General features: G+C 34.3%; 1 protein-coding gene across 2 annotated transcripts in view; it reads left to right on the forward strand.

Moving 5' to 3' along the window:
- LOC126829629 (uncharacterized) overlaps nucleotides 1–16,102 on the forward strand; it is a 390,380-nt gene extending 374,278 nt beyond the window's left edge. The window contains exons 14-16 of one of the 2 annotated variants that reach the window (XR_008788971.1): nucleotides 5,576–5,673; nucleotides 13,892–14,095; nucleotides 14,878–14,978. Coding sequence is in view for 1 of the 2 variants with exons in the window: in XM_050559609.2 (XP_050415566.2) it covers nucleotides 5,576–5,673; nucleotides 13,892–14,030; nucleotides 14,878–15,128 (488 nt within the window). In the remaining variant the exon portion in view is untranslated. Of the gene's footprint in view, nucleotides 1–5,575; nucleotides 5,674–13,891; nucleotides 14,096–14,877 lie in introns of both variants that reach the window. The other variant, XM_050559609.2, reaches the window with a different exon arrangement.
- Nucleotides 16,103–16,755: the final 653 nt, after the last annotated feature.

Here is a 16,755-nt window from a genome sequence, read left to right on the forward strand (position 1 = left end):
TGGAAAAACAAATTAAAATTGTTATTTTCATCTTTGTTAGAAAATGCCGCGCCTTTCAAATGTAGAACGTCTACGTGCTGTAGGTAGGCTCTATGCTGGTCAGTCTGTGGTCACTGTTGCAAGAGCCTTTAATTGTTCACGTCAGACAATAATTAATCTTAGCATGAGAATGCTTCAAACTGGAACTATTGCCGACCGCCCAAAGGCGGGAGCGCCACGTGTGACGTCACTCCAGGAAGATCAAGCAATACGATTACGTCATCTTAGAAACAGATTTGTCACTGCAACCTCCACAAGTAGAGAGATGTTTGGTGGAAGGGTAACGTTATCAATGTCAAGGACTTTCGGCGAGACGTATTCTTGCTTTCTGTTGATGTCAAGGTCGCCTGTGCACAACATAACACTAAAATAGTTGCCTTAAACCAAATATTAAAAATCTAGTCCCCAAAATCCCGAGTGTCAAGTTTTTAATTTGGCTGGGTATATATAAACAGGAGTTTTTTTTGGGTTTTTTAACAATATTTTATTCAGAAATTGAAAGGGATTGAGGAACAGGCATAGCCTATATGACCTCTCTCCTAAATACAAGAATTAATAGGGATATGTAAAAGAAATGTGAATAAACAACAAAACAATAAAATGAATACTTAATCAACAACATTTTATACATATTTACACATTGGTTGTTCATGTTCGCATTTTGATCGGTATAGATGTTACACTGGCCTTAAAACCTTCTGCTGCTGTCAAAAAAATGTGGATCTTTTCAAAGATGGCTAACGAAATATGACTGCTGATTACGCCGTATAACAGATTATGTGTATTGATACAATTCGGTGGTAAAAGATTTATAGATATTTTGCGTGCATCAGAATGTAAGGAGCAATGTAAAAGAAAATCATCGGTATCTTCGAAGGAACACACTCGGGGCTGTCCGAAATATGCCTTACAAATTTATGCCCATTTAGGTCACTATGTAATATTTGATTTTTACGTTTGCCAAAGTTGCAATAAGGTGGTATATTTTTTTATCTTTATCAGTTATTTTAGTTTTAAGTTTACTTATAGAGGTCGAGTTTTTAATACTTATAGCAAGGTTATTCCATTCCTTTATGGTAGAAGGTATAAAGGATTTAGAAAATAAAGTTGTTCGACAAAAGTAATCAGTTATATTATTGCTGTTACGAAGATTATAAGGAGTTTTGGAAAACTTAATTAAATTGTGGAGGTATTGAGGGGTTAGCTGATTAATAATTTTGTACATTAAGATGAGTTTGTGACGCCTTCGCCTCTCTTGCAGAGGGATAAATCCTGTTTCTTCATATAGTAACCTATGACTGATACCCTTCACCTCCACGCATATAGTCCTGAGTGCATCTAATTTATTTTTTAGCTCGTCTGTGCACCCATCCCATATTACGTCACAATAGTCAAAATGTGGAAGAATAAAAGACCTAAGGCAATTAATCATTTTACTCGTTTTAGTCCAAAAAAATAATGTTAACGTGTTTGTCCCATTTGCAGTTTTTCTAAAAAGTCAATCCCAAATGCTTGTGTTGATAAACTTCTTTAATAGGAATTCCGTTCAAATGTGTAGGTAATAGTGGGTTTCGTTTAGCAGTCAGTCCAACTGATTCAGTTTTCAGCGAGTTAGAGGAAACCAGCCACGTTTTTGCCCATCTGTTTAACATTTCAAGATCATTATTTAAGACAGTCGCGCATGCGGTTGAGTCATTAATTTTTAGACAGATGCTAGTGTCATCCGCAAAAAGTCGAATATTCGATTTTATGTTCTTAACGATATCATTTATATATATAAGAAAGAGAATTGGACCGAGGACATAGCCCTGTCGTACACCAGCAGGGACGGTCTTAGGGTCAGAGGAGACTCCACTTACAACGACGCTTTGCTTTCTGTTATACGAATAACCTTTGAACTTCATATCCCAGCCGCCCCAAGCTTCCGACACAGTGCTGTATGCCACGCCCTGTCAAATGCCTTGCTGATGTCACAGACCACCGTCCTCGTATACTGACCCTCGTCTATGGCTTGACAAAAGAAGTGCGTATGGTCAATTAGTTGATAGGTAGTTGAGTTACCGTGCATAAAACCGCTTTGTAAGTTAGTTATGATTGCATTATCCCTCATGAAGTTAAATGCATGCATGTAAATATATTTTTCGAAAATTTTAACAATGATGCTCAAAAGGGAAACTGGTCTGTAATTGCCGCATTCAGAAGGGTCGCCTTTGGTCACATTTCTTAGTTAAAGTAACAAATCTAGCTGCAGTATTCTGTACTTTTTGTAATTTATTTATAAGCTTTAAAGGTAAACCAACTAAAAATGAATTAAAGTTATCTAATCGAGAAGTGACCAGAGAATTAACAAGTGACTTAGTGGCCTCTATAGTTACAAAAATATTGTTTAAACTAACATCTGTGGCGGAAAACAAATCTACATATCCATAAACAGATTTAAAAAATCTTTAAAAAGATTTGAAGACTCTGAAATTAAATTTTACTCTAATAGAATAGAAAATGGTGAAACAGACAAAAAGACCTGTATAAAAGTGGTATTTCCCTTTTGGATCATAATGCTGAGCGGGCTATTCTCCAGGACAATGACAATGACACTGAACTTGAGAATTTATTCTCTGATTTCTTTCAAATGAAAATACAGAAAATACGAACTGAACTTGATGATTTAAATAAAACTATTAACTTTAATTTTTTAAAATTTGGTAAGTGAATCTTTTGTTTTAAAGCTAATCAAATCTTGTTCATTAGATCCTGTTGCGACTCCTGTTCTTAAGGACTGTCTAGACGAAGTTATTCCAGTTTTTACCATTATTATTAATTCTTGTACATCATCCCTTACTATTCCCAACGTTTTCAAACAAGCTTATGTTACCCCTATATTTATAAAGTTTACAGACCTGTCTCTAACCTAAGTTTTATTTCTAAAATACTGGAAAAATGTATTGCTTCTCAGATAAAGGCCCATCTAGATATGAACCTCAGTACCTAAACAGCTTTAACCGGGTTTGAAATGATATTTTAATAGAAATGGATAATAGAAAATGTACATTTTTAATTTTATTACATTAGATTCATCTGCTGGTTTCGATACGGTGGATCATTCTACTCTTTTACGTAGACTTCATTTTAAATTCGGTATTTGTGGCTCTGCATTTAATCTATTATAAAGCTATCTTGTGGGTAGAAAACAGTGTATTTTAGGTAAATGTAAATCGTCGTCTGAATCTGTTTTGTGATCTGGGGTTCCTCAAGGTTCTGTTCTTTGTCCGATTTTATTTTCCCTTTATGCTTGACCCTTAGGTGATATTGTCAGAAAATATGGTCTCAGCTTTCATTTGTATGCCGATAATACGCAATTATATATTTCAGTTACACCTAATTGTCCATCTTCTTTCAATTTATCAAAATTGCAACTTTCTAAACTTGAATATCTGTTATTAGGCTCAAGTAAATTTGCACATGATAACCCCCTGTTGTAATTGTGATATATTTCCATCTTATTCTGCTCGTAATATTGGCACATTCTTTGGTAGTTTTATGCTTATGGGAGCTTGAGTAAATAATATTTGTAAATTGTGCTATTTTAATATCAGAAATATATGTAAAATACGTAAATTTGTAATTGTAGAGGCCACTAAGTCACTTGTTAATTCTCTGGTCACTTCTCGATTAGATAAGTTTAATTCACTTTTAGTTGGTTTTCCTTTTAAGCTTATAGATAAATTACAAAAAGTACAGAATACTGCAGCTAGACTTGTTACTTTAACTAAGAAATACGACCACATAACTCTTGTTTTATATAATTTACATTGGTTACCTGTTAAATATCGAATTGATTTTAAGATTTTATTACTTACTTTTATGTTTAAATAATTTAGCTCCTGTTTACCTCTCAGATCTTTTAGAACTTTATACATCCTGGCCGAACATTACGTACATCAGATAAACTACTTTTAAAGCCCAAAACTGTTCAACTAGTCTCTTATGGTCAGCGCTCTTTTAGTTATCAAGTTATCAAGCACCTGCCATTTAGTTTAAGAAAACAACTTAAAACACATTTATTTAATCAAGCTCTTAATTGACTCTGTATACAATCGTTCAAATGAATAAAATATTGTTTAAACTAAACTAACATGTCCATAATCTTGTTGTTTATTTATGAATATATTGTCACTTTGTAAAGTGCCCCTGAACATGATATATGAAAGGGCGCACTATAAATAAGCTGCAATAATAAAAAATAATAATAATTATAAAATATCAAAATTCTAATCTCATCGACCGATTTCAATACGTGATTGGTTTCCAAAATAAAAAGATATTGAAAATCGGATAAGAATTGGGAAGAAGATAGATTTTAAAGATTGGCTTCCTTCCGTTTTCAAAATGGTGGCACTTCCGGTGAGTTTTAAATTGATGGGATTACTCTAAAAAGTTGATTGACTACTATTGACAAAAATTGTTAAATAATATAAAATTAAAGAAGTTGATTATCTGATTTTGTTATCAAAGCGGAGATAATCGGAATATTTTTGTTGAAATTTGTGGATTATTCTACACATTTGTAACAGATTCTGAAAGTTTCAAGTTAATATGTTAAAAAATAAAATTAAAAGGTTACGTTCAAAATGACACCGCTTTCAATTTAAAGTTTAAAAGTAAGTCGTAGATACCACATTGTATCGGACAATACTTGTGATTTACGAACTACTACCAATTTGTGCAGTGTCATACTCTCTCATAATTATTTAAACACAACCTTTGTTTAGAAATCTATTTTGATAAAACGTTTAAAACAACCCACCAAATCAACTACTTAATTGTTAGGTTTCGACGTTTGAACCGATTTCAAATTTACGCACTTTCTTAGAAAAATGAATTTTATGGCCTCACCTTTAGTCAAATGTAGGTCAGATATCAAAATTCTAATCTCAGCGATCGATTGCAAATTGTGAACACGACTACAAAAGTTTATTGACAGACCTGTTTTAAATCCGACTGAATCCAAGCCGGAACAATATCTAGCGATGATATTTTGATTTCTTAAAGATGCATTATGTAAGATTTAGATAATGAGCTGTCCATTCTTCCTAAAATAGATAATGAAAAATGAATATATTGAAAATTTAATTCAAATTACTTTTTTCTGGGTGAAGTTATCACTGTTTAGAGCTTTTGCAAGGTGTGACATTGATTGTTTATTATCGTAACAGCTGTACTTTGTATTCGGGACTTAGCCTCGCCTTTCCATTTTTAAATCAAATCATTCAATGGCCAAAGGGTTCTAATCTACATAAAAATTGGAGCCTTCGATTGAAAGTTGATTATGGGCTTGCCATGTTAATAAATGTTTAAATAATGGTTCATATAACATTTGAAGCCGAAATAAAGACCTGCAATAGGCAGATTTAGCTCTTACATATTTAATTGAGTGTTATATAATCAATTAAGCATTGATTAAGCCGTTATAAATTTGACATTTTAGTGAAAAATACAAATGAAACACTGTAATTGAATAGTATTTTATATATTCCAGAGCTTCAGTGTTTAGCTTATATAATGCATGACAAAGAAGATCTACAACAGATACTTATAACACGGAGTATGGATGGCAAAAATGAGTTCAATTGCTGGGTAAGGGCATTCTTGTTGGTTATTTTTCTGTCAAAGTTATTTTGTTAACTCAATAACTGGCGTTTGCTTTCACACGTGTTTTCCAAGCAAGGGTAATTCTGCCCCCCCCCCCCCCCAGTGACCACTTCCAGTGTTTTACGTACACCAAGAGGTAACTTTCCCTTGCTCAGTTAATAAATAACAGCATGTTAAACACATTCTAACATATAGATCTGTGCTTCGGTTTATCCGTAACAGAGATTAGAAGAAATGGGAAGTGAAGCAAATAACGATAACAGCTACATCGACGATTTTGAGCTGGCTGATAATTCTTGTGAATACTGTAAAAGTGGGTTCGTTGGGTTGTTGTTATCTAAATATAAGAGGAATCCAATTTGTTGTTTCTTAGTAATTTATTAAGTGAAGATTATGATTATTAAAATTCAAACAATAATAACAACATAACATAAATACAGAGTATAGGGTGGTGTAGCTTATAATAATATATATATATATATATAAATTCACAATAATGTAAAATATGCATTAATCTTTAATAGAGCTAACTCGCTTGTGAAGAGGTACAAATTACTGATTATCGAATATATAGTACTTTTCGGTTTATTAAAAATATGTATTGTAAAATATTCGCTGGTAAATAAACAAGTAATGAATCATATAAATTCCCACTTTCCGTTTATTTTAGCGCGAACCATTTTTTATTATTTTTAGTCACTAATTATCTTTTATGGAAACGTATCTACATAAACAAGTATTTCGTCGACAAACGTACTTTTCCATTTTATTGAATTTATATATTGTAAAATATTCGCAAGTAATTAAACAAGTAATAAATTATATCAATTCTTACTTTTCCATTAATTAATTAATATTTTAGAAATATCCAATAAGTAATACTCGATTCTAATAATCGTACTTATCCGATATGTTAGGATATAATTCTAAATCTTAAGTTAAGATAAATATATATATATATTGATGTCAAGGTCGTCTGTGCACAACATAACACTAAAATAGTTGCCTTAAACCGAATATTAATATATATATATATATATATATATATATATATACTCAGCCAAATTAAAAACTTGACACTCGGGATTTTTGGGACTAGATTTTTAATATTCGGTTTAAGGCAACTATTTTAGTGTTATGTTGTGCACAGACGACCTTGACATCAACAGAAAGCAAGAATACGTCTCGCCGAAAGTTCTTGACATTGATAACGTTCGTGATGTTACAGTATGCCCCCCCCCCCCAAAAAAAAAAATGAAATTCACAGACTTGGAGAACAATCGGAATAAAGTGTTTAGTAACGGTTGTGGTCTCCTCTAGCGTCTCGTACTGCCACGCAACGTCTTCTCATGGATCTCAGAACATTAGTAAACACTACCCGAGGAAGACGTCGCCACTACTCAGCAAGAGCATGTTGAAGGTCCTGCGACCCAGTTCGTCCCAGATGTGTTCAATAGGATTAAGGTCGGGGCTAAGCGACGGCCAATCCAGGACTTGGACACCGACATTTCTTTAAAAGTTCTGGGTAGCAATTGCTGTATGGGGTCGAGCATTGTCTTGTTGAAACGTTAATCCAGGCCCATGTCTCTGCATAAACGGAAGAAGAACAGGTTGCAAAATCTGATTCTTGTACTGGACAGCATATAAGTTCCGTTGGACAACAACAAGGAGAACGTCCATGTGCACAAAAAGAACCCAAACCATGACGCTGCCGCCACCAAATCGGTCAACTTCTCTGACGCATACTTGAGCGTAACGTTCACCTCGTCTGCGGTACACTCGGACCCTGCCATCGGCAAATCTCAAAGTGAATCGAGATTCGTCACAAAGACAACCGAATTCCACTGTCATTGAGTAAATCTTATGTGCCTTGTGGCCCACACATGTCGGTTACGGCGATGAAGAGGTGTCAATATTGGTCCATTATAGGGCCTCCGAGCTCGAAGACCAGCAGCCTGCAAGCGATTTCGAACAGTTTGTGCAGTTACCCTTCCACCAAACATCTCTCTACTTGTGGAGGTTGCAGTGACAAATCTGTTTCTAAGATGACGTAATCGTATTGCTTGATCCATAGAAATATATACATATTTATATATTTCTATGGCTTGATCTTCCTGGATTGACGTCACACGTGGCGCTCCCGGCCTTGGGCGGTGTCCAACCTCGTGGGTTTTCTCCGGGTCCTCCGGTTTCCTCCCACAGCTATAGACCCCTACGCGCAAGCGAATTATTGAAATAAAATTGAACCACGTGTTAGTCCCGAAATGACCTAGTTTGTGTCGAGTGGACGTTAAACCCCATTTCTCCCTTCTCCCTCTCCCCTTGGGCGGTCGGCAATAGTTCCAGTTTGAAGCACTCTCATTCTAAGATTAATTATTGTCTGGCGTGAACAATTAATGGCTCTTGCAACAGTGACCACAGACTGACCAGCATAGAGCCTATAGCACGTAGACGTTCTACATTTGAAAGGCACGGCATTTTCTAACAAAGATGAAAATAACAATTTTAATTTGTTTTTCCAGTTCAAGTTACGTGTGCGTGTTCAGTTTAAGCAAACTTGCATTGATTGACCTCACGAGTTTGTGTTTGCACGTGTTTTTCAGGGTTTTCATCTTTATATGCTCAAAAGTGTGACTTTACAAATTTATGAAATTAAAGGCTTCTTACTACTTACTATCGTTAGAAACACTTTAAAATTTATATGACTTACCAGAAAAAAAAATTTGTTGAAATTCATCAGTGTCAAGTTTTTAATTTGGCTGAGTATATATAAAGTTTAACATTCAAATTATACCTAGAGGGCTTACCTGAATATAAGAGGAATCCAATTTGTTGTTTGTTAGTAATTTATTAAGTGAAGATAAAGTTGAAATTTGAGCTAGATTATTTATATCTTCCAAAAGTCCCGGCAAGTATTGACGTGCCACGTGTAGGATTAAACTCATTTTTGATTGGTGGAACACCATTAACGAAAGACCCCCATTTCTCGATACGAAGTCTGATTGGCCAGATCGAGACTCGCTTGGTTAAATATGTCAGGTAACGACATTTAGTAATAGCGTTAGTTTAATCCTAGCGTATTGTTTTAAAATTTTAAACTCACTATTAATCTTCCTTAATTACGTCTAGATAAACAACCAACAAAGGATCCTCTATTAAGGCTCTTTGATACATTCTTTCTTTCTTTTTTTATTTCTTTGAGTCATACGACTCATCTGATAGACACATACCATATAAATACATAAATATTTTACACAATAAGTAAACAAATCAGGTTATGTACAAAATTTTACATATGTATAGTATGGGGAGCAGGCGACTTGAGAAATTTTAATGTGCAACATTCAATAAATTATTCCTTCTTTTATTACAGTAATATAAAAATAATGCAAGATTATTTAATTCTTTAATATTATGAACACTTAGCAGTTGAGTCAATTTATGAACACTAGGATTTCGAATATAATAATTCTTTATATATTTTTTACGAAGATCGGAGAATACAGGACAAATTACAATATGGTGGTATTCGTCTTCAATATCATTTGATTTACAAAGGTTGCAGACTCTGGCTTGACGGGGTGTATTTTTAAAACGGCCAGATTCGATGTGTAAACAATGTGCAGATAGTCTTATTCTAGAGATATATGTGATATAATTACAATTTAAAGGTTTCGAAAGATAATATTGAAGTTCGAAGGTAGATATGAGATGCTGATATAACATACCTTTAGGAGATGTACATATAGATTCATAGCATTGTTGTTTAAAGACATCAAATATTCTATTTTTAAAAATAATATAATCCAATTTAGTTAAGTTTTGATAATTATCCCACATATAACCCAATCCCAAAGAACATAATTCATTTTTAAGATTTAAAATCCATGGATTTGAGTTGTTAATTATATCAAATAAACAACACTTTAAAACAACATTATTGGTAGAACATAATTTTATAAAATATTTGAAAATTCGAAGTTTTTGTGTTATTGATAAAGGATATCTCCCTAGCTCATGATACACCATGGAACTGTTTGTAGTTTGCCGAACTCTTAAGATCCGTTTACAAAAATATAAATGGATTTTTTCTATATCATGTATACAATTACATAATATTGTTTAAAATCTATTTACACCCATCAGCGTCAAGGTTTAAGACCGATAGGAAAGATAGATTATGTATATTGTGCAATAAACTAGATGTCGAGGACGAGTATCATTTTATTCTTATTTGTCCCAGATACGAAGACCAGCGAAATAAATTTATAAAGAAATATTATCGTAAAAACCCAAGTGTCTACAAACTAATAGAACTTCTTGCCGCTGAGAACACAGTATTAGAGAATCTGGGTCGGTTTCTATTTAAAGCCAATAAGAGAAGAACTGAACTTATCATTAAAATATAATCAATCCCCTTTTAACGCTTTTTGTACATGCTATAGTCATACTCTCCTTGTACATTCTGTATATATTTTCATTGTATGTTCGTTTTGTATGTATTGTTGTATGTGTGTTTTACCCGATGGGTCTTTGACCTAAGGGAATAAAGAACTGAAGTGATATATGCTTATTAGGGGATTATTCATTCGCTGTCTTTAATAAACATATATACATTTAAAATAAACTATATATTCTATAAACTATACATTCTTTAAAATACATAAAAATTAAATATCTAAAATAAAATATTTGTGCATATTTCGTCAATATGCACTGTTACAATACGAAGAGATTGGGGAGTAATTACTAGTCGGGTGCCTGTTTCGCGAAATTTTAACTAAGTTAAAATCCAAATTTTAGTAAGTTGATTGGATAATACTAGATTGATTTTAGTGCTTAGCCAATCAAAATTGAAATATCTACTAAAATTTGGATTTTAACTTTAGTTAAGATTTCGAGAAACAGGACCCTGGTTCCTATATACCCCTCGTAATTTTTATTACCAATAAAAGGGTATATTTGCCAAACCATTTGAAAAAGTGTTAGTGTTGCTTTTGTTTATCTACTTTAAATCATTTATCATGGGTACAACACCAACTGCTTCGTTTTATAATAGGTATGATGTACCAAATTAGAAATTAAATACCGTTTTATTATTTTTTAGAGTAAATCGATTTTGTGAAAAATACCAATTATATATTCCATCTGAAAAGCGAATAATATCTGGTTTTCTGATGGCACATGATAATGTGTTTATTAACCTTTTGTTCAATTCATGTATCATAATATCACAGATATCCGCTGTTTCACGTGCTGTTTTGCTTGACTATGAATCTATAAACAATCACTGGTCAAGGCCATAATATTATTACAAAAGCTGTCAAAATATTGAAATGATGCATGAAATAAATTATTCAAACGCAAGGTACAGATTTTATAGAACTTGAACCAGTGTTAGGTTCAAGAGCAGAACCATAATCTCATAAATATTCCCTAAATATTTCACCTCAAAGTCCTCTACAACAAAACTTCTTATAACCTCATTAATTGTTAAGCATAAAACCACAACAGAAGATGGTGTGGGTGGGATGAATGAAAACCGTGTATGTTCAAATTATCTGAAGTTCAACGTCACCAGTTCGCCTAAACAATACCTTAGCAACAGATTGAGGCCTATTCCAAACAATATGTCCTTGTGAACAGTCGCAAAGCCAAGACGTTCAACCAATTAAACTCAGCAGCCCCCACCTGCGACATACAAAACATATCAGAACGAATATTATTAATATGTTCAATTACTAAATGCCTATCAAGGACATTACCAATTTTAGCCAACGTACAATCGTCACAGATGACCAGACCTCCCACCAATCAGACAAACTCAAGTTTCTACCTACAACCAAATCTAAGAATAATGATGGTTATATCGCCAGTTAAAACCAGTAGTCTGGAGGCTCAGTGCGCGGGGGTGTCCATCAAATGAGCACAAAACCAAACCAAACTTTTCTATAGTAAAATTTTGCGTAGAATACGTTGCCGAGTGGTATTCAGTCCGCCGTTGGAGCGTTTTTAAGATATTCAGGGTCAAATGAGGTCATTCGCACTGATAATTTGACAGTTTTTACGTATTTTTTGATAGCGGTTTCGAAGTGCTTTGGTTCTGTTATGCAAGATCTTTTTCGACGTTCCAAAGTAAATGTACGGTGCAAAGACCGCCTAAAGATAAGTTTTAAATGTTCCTATTATTAATTAGAACAGGTTTTACTTTAGTTTTTATATTTTACGCTGACATTTATTGCTTTAAATCTCCCTAGTGTAAAAACGGAAAATTTGACCCTTTAACCTCCGGGGTCACACAGAACAAAGTTGAATTTAGCAAGTTTACATTTTTATTGAAAGAGTGATTACTTTCGATCATATTCAGCATGTTTTCATGATACAAGAATGGCTGCGCATTCACTTTCAGTGCAAATGACCTCATTTGACCTTTGGTCCCGAATATCTCGAAAACGCTACAACGGCGGACTGATTACCACTCGACATCGTATTCTACGCAAAAGTTTACTATAGAAAAGTTGGGTCTGGTTTTGTGCCTATTTGATGGACCCCCCCCCCCCCTCTGCCCCCACGCACTGAACCTCCGGTATACAGGAGGTGAATTCGACTGTCTACGATACCAAATTTGTAATATCCTCGCCAAACCCGCACAACCACACCCAAACCGAACATGGAGCCCTCAGAGACCTTAGGGAAGATAGGACCATCACCATAGTAATTGCGGACTAAGGGAATGTAACAGTAATAATGGATACAACTGACTACGTCAGTCCTGTCGGCACTCTTCATGAGCAATCAGCTTACAGACTAGTAAGGCGGGACATCACTTCTGCTCATCAAACTAAAAACACCCGAAACACTCCAAATCCTTTAAAGAACAGAGACAGAAATTAAACCAGTTATTTTACCATTTACTTATTCCCGGCTACCATTATAGTCACCATCACATGTAGGGCCCCGTGTCTAAAGCTGCTCAATAGTTTTCAAAATTATTATCCCAACTAAATTCACCAACCAATGTAAGTTTGTCTCATACGATGTTGTTTACTTGGTCACCAACTTGTACACAAAACAGAGGCCATATGACGAAATATTCACCCACTCGACCTCGGCCTCACCCATGACAGCGTCGCCTATCACATCCAAACCTATCTTACTGCCACGTAATTCACATGGAGACTGGAGAGACGACATCTAGGAGCAAGCTACATGGTTGCCCACTTTCACCTCTTCTATGCAAAATTCGAAAAGCGCTAGCTCGCTAGCCTGGAGGTCGGGTTTCGATCCGTGCATTGGCCGAGAAAGTTCATCCAGATTTTCCGGCTTGGTTCCCCTTGTCAGTGCTGCAAGACGGAGGGCTTGACAAGGACAGCTGTCTAGTCGTTCCGTTTGGACGAAAAACCATGGTCCTGTGTATACATTGGCGTGCGCGTAAAAGATCCCTTGACAGTTGGAATTTGATATAAGAGTAGGCCGTAGTGCACGTGTACGACAAAATTTCACTCATGCCCTTTATTATGAGCCCAGTTCGGAGCAGAACAGTAGGACGTTAAGCCCCAATTCATTTCATTTCATTTTTGCTTATTGTCCCCCGTATTGTCTGTCTGGCTGTCCGTCACACATTTTGGGGCACAGTGACTTCTAAATGAGCTAAAATGTTCAAACTTGGTGTAGGTGTGTATGGCTGGGTTCGATGACGGGCATTTTTTGCGTAGGGTGAGCAGGGATAAACGATGTTATATTGATTCTACATTGATTAAGTTCGATAAACAATCATTTTCTGCTCAGATTAGATAGAGTGATAAAAAAATTGATTGATCAAGACTTGGAAGCAGAAACTTTGATGCTACAATCGTAATAGGGTGAGAGAGTGGCGAAACTTGGTGTATAGTTTCAATGCACCGATACCATAACTAAGCTCGGTGTTGAGCATTTTCTGCTACGGCTACTAGGTAAATAACATGGCTGACTTCGATGATTAGCATTTTCCGTTAAGACTAAGCAGAGGTAGCAATATGATACTCATTTATAATAAAGTATTATTAAATCTTTAATTCTGGCGTTCGCGGCCCAGAAATATGGAGTAACAGTATGTAAAAATGTATTATGGTGTTATGGATTTGAAATAATAAAAGATTGAGCAAAAGGTAACACCATACGTTCTCTCTAATGATTTTATGTTTTACCTATGGTTTTATTTCAGATAATAAAGAGCTATATTGATGGTGGTAAATGGCCGTGGAGGGTAATGTTCAAGATGCCAACAACTCAGTGTACACCTGTTCCGGATACTCATATGGATGCACACCGACTTCCGAGGGCTGAATTTTACCTGGGAGATAGTAAAACCATTTAATTCTTTTCAAAAACGTCTGTCTAAATGTCTTTCTGGACAGAAGTCTTACGGGTATTTTACGCTAATATCTGATTTTGAGATGCTTCAACAATAGACCCACACACCCGCAAATATTAGGAAAGAAGAATCTTTGCGTTATTCAAAAATAATGACCATTTTTTTGCCTCTACAAAATCGACTGGAGCACATCTTAGCTTCACCTTCTTCGACATCTTAACCCACTTGGGCTATTCTACAACTATCTGGATTAAGCCCTGTACCTCCATAGTGTTTGATTTTGCTTTATATAGTTTCATTGAGATACATTCATTTAGATATATTTATATGGCCATTCCTACGAATGTACAAATGTATAATTTAATAATTTTCTGAGCCACAAAGAGATAACAGGCCAAGAACCAACTGTACATTTTTTATGGCAAAAATAACTTCCCTCAAAACCGTCATTTTTGAGAAAGTTACGTTAAGGATGTCTTTATTGTATTAATATCGTCATTTGTAATGCGCGTTAATTCCGAAGAACAGTTTCTAAGGACCTGTTGACTATTACATTTACTGATTATTTACAGATCAGGGCTTTGAAACAAGAATGTTTTGAGTTGAGATTTAAAATGACCCACAGACGTTAATTGTTTAATTGACTTTGGTGGTTTATTCCAAAGAAAGGGTCCAGCATAGTAACTGTTGTCCGCACAGCTAGTTCGATTCTTGGTATATTAAAACCCTTATATACCAATGTTCATGCTTCCTTAGAGAGGTGAACATCTTTATGTGTTACAGGTGTTTTCACATATTTACCTTGTCTAATAATCATTTCCTTTTTTCTTTTTCAGAAGACAAAAGTAAATTATGTAAACCGGCACAGAATCCGGATTCTGTTAACCAAGGTGTTAAGGTCACAATTAAACCATATGTAGGAGAAAAAGAGGCGTCAACATTTACGAAAGAAGACCAAGATCTGGAGTTTACAAATGGGGATGATTTTAAACATGAGCCACGTTCCTCGAAAAACGGTTGTCATACCTCCATAGATAGGTCATATCAACTGTTCGGGATTATTTCTTTATGTTTGATGGGGCTGTGATATGCCAGAAAATTAGTATTTATGAAAGGCAACTGTGCAATATTTATGCAATTATTATTCTTTGATGGTAACAACCTCACACAAGTGCCAAAGACGTAGTTTAACGTATGTGCAAATAATGTAATGAATCACTGTAACTTACTATATTTAACAAATGTCGTGATTCCAGGGTTTTATATATTTGTGAAAATGAAGCAAAAGATTGTCGTATCTGTACACTTAACAAAATATTACTTATATGGTACAATGTGAGGACGGCATACCTAGATTAGTTTTTAGCTGTAAACCCATGCACAAAAAAAATATGACATAGTATAACTTTTAAATTTCGCGTTCCATGCCATCGTTTGTCGCCCGACTACAAACTAAATTTTCACGACAGAATATTTTACCGGAATTTGTGTGAAAAGGTTAATATAAAAAGTACAAGAACTTTTGTGAACTAAAGATTGGTTTAGGATAAATTTGTTTCTATTAATTAACATCGGTATTTTTTTTGGTTAAATATATTAATAATATTCATATTCTAAAAAGAATGAAATGCAAAAGTAGACCTTGTTATGATTATCTCATTTTATTTTGATTAAAATTAATATCGATATAAATGAGACCACATTATGTTTTAGTTGTATGCTATAACTTATTTCGATTGTATATCATGTTTTAGTTGTTTGTCATAACTTATTATGATTCTATATCATGGTTTGTATATATATCATTGTCCGCAATTTGTACTTTCGTTATATTCTACTACTATTTGAATTCTTGTGGTGTGTACATTACGGTAATTGATGCAAGCGACATTTCGGTCAATAGCCCATATATTAACAGAACTCCCTACTTTCTCCGTTTCACTAGCTTTCTTCGAACAACGCAACGAAACATGTTAATAAATAAAATTAATAATTCAGTATAAAGTTCTGTCATTAGTGTATCAATGTCAAAATAATCTTGCTCCCTTATATTTGTCTGAATTTTTGACAAACTATAAACCGAAACGTGCGCTAAAGTCGCATGGCAAAAATATACTTGCTGTTCCCTATAAACAAAACTAAAACAATTGGTGATAAAAGTTTCAGTGCTGCTGCACTTCGCCTTTGGAATCAGTTACCAGTAAACATTAAAGAATCTCAGACTTTCACAATCCTTAAGTCACAACTAAAAACTCATTTGTTTAAACTCTATTATCCAGATTAGAAACAGATTGTTTACGTGTGTTTTTAATGGCGAGAGACTCTTTAAATATTGCACTTTGAGCATGCGTATATGGATGGATTATTAAGCGCATTACAAATATACATTATTATTATTATTATTATTAAATCTGCCAAAGTTTCATATTATTTAGATGTTAAGAGTCTTACCAAAAATCTTAAAGAGAAAAAAAAGAATTGTTAAAATTGGTCAAACACTCGATTTGTCACATCTAGAAACATTTAACAAGGCATTGGTATTTGTATTTTTATACCGGAGACGACTAATACAACCTTTGCTGCCACTTACAGTACTGATGCAAGAGAAACAGATATTGTATCTGGATTAAGTTAAGTTGGGAGAAAATTAACTTTGAAACATTTAACTTCAAGAATGAAGAAATGAAATGAAAAGTGATATAGCATCCAATATT

The sequence above is a fragment of the Patella vulgata genome, chromosome 8, assembly GCF_932274485.2.
Source record: "Patella vulgata chromosome 8, xgPatVulg1.2, whole genome shotgun sequence".
NCBI lineage: Eukaryota > Metazoa > Mollusca > Gastropoda > Patellidae > Patella > Patella vulgata.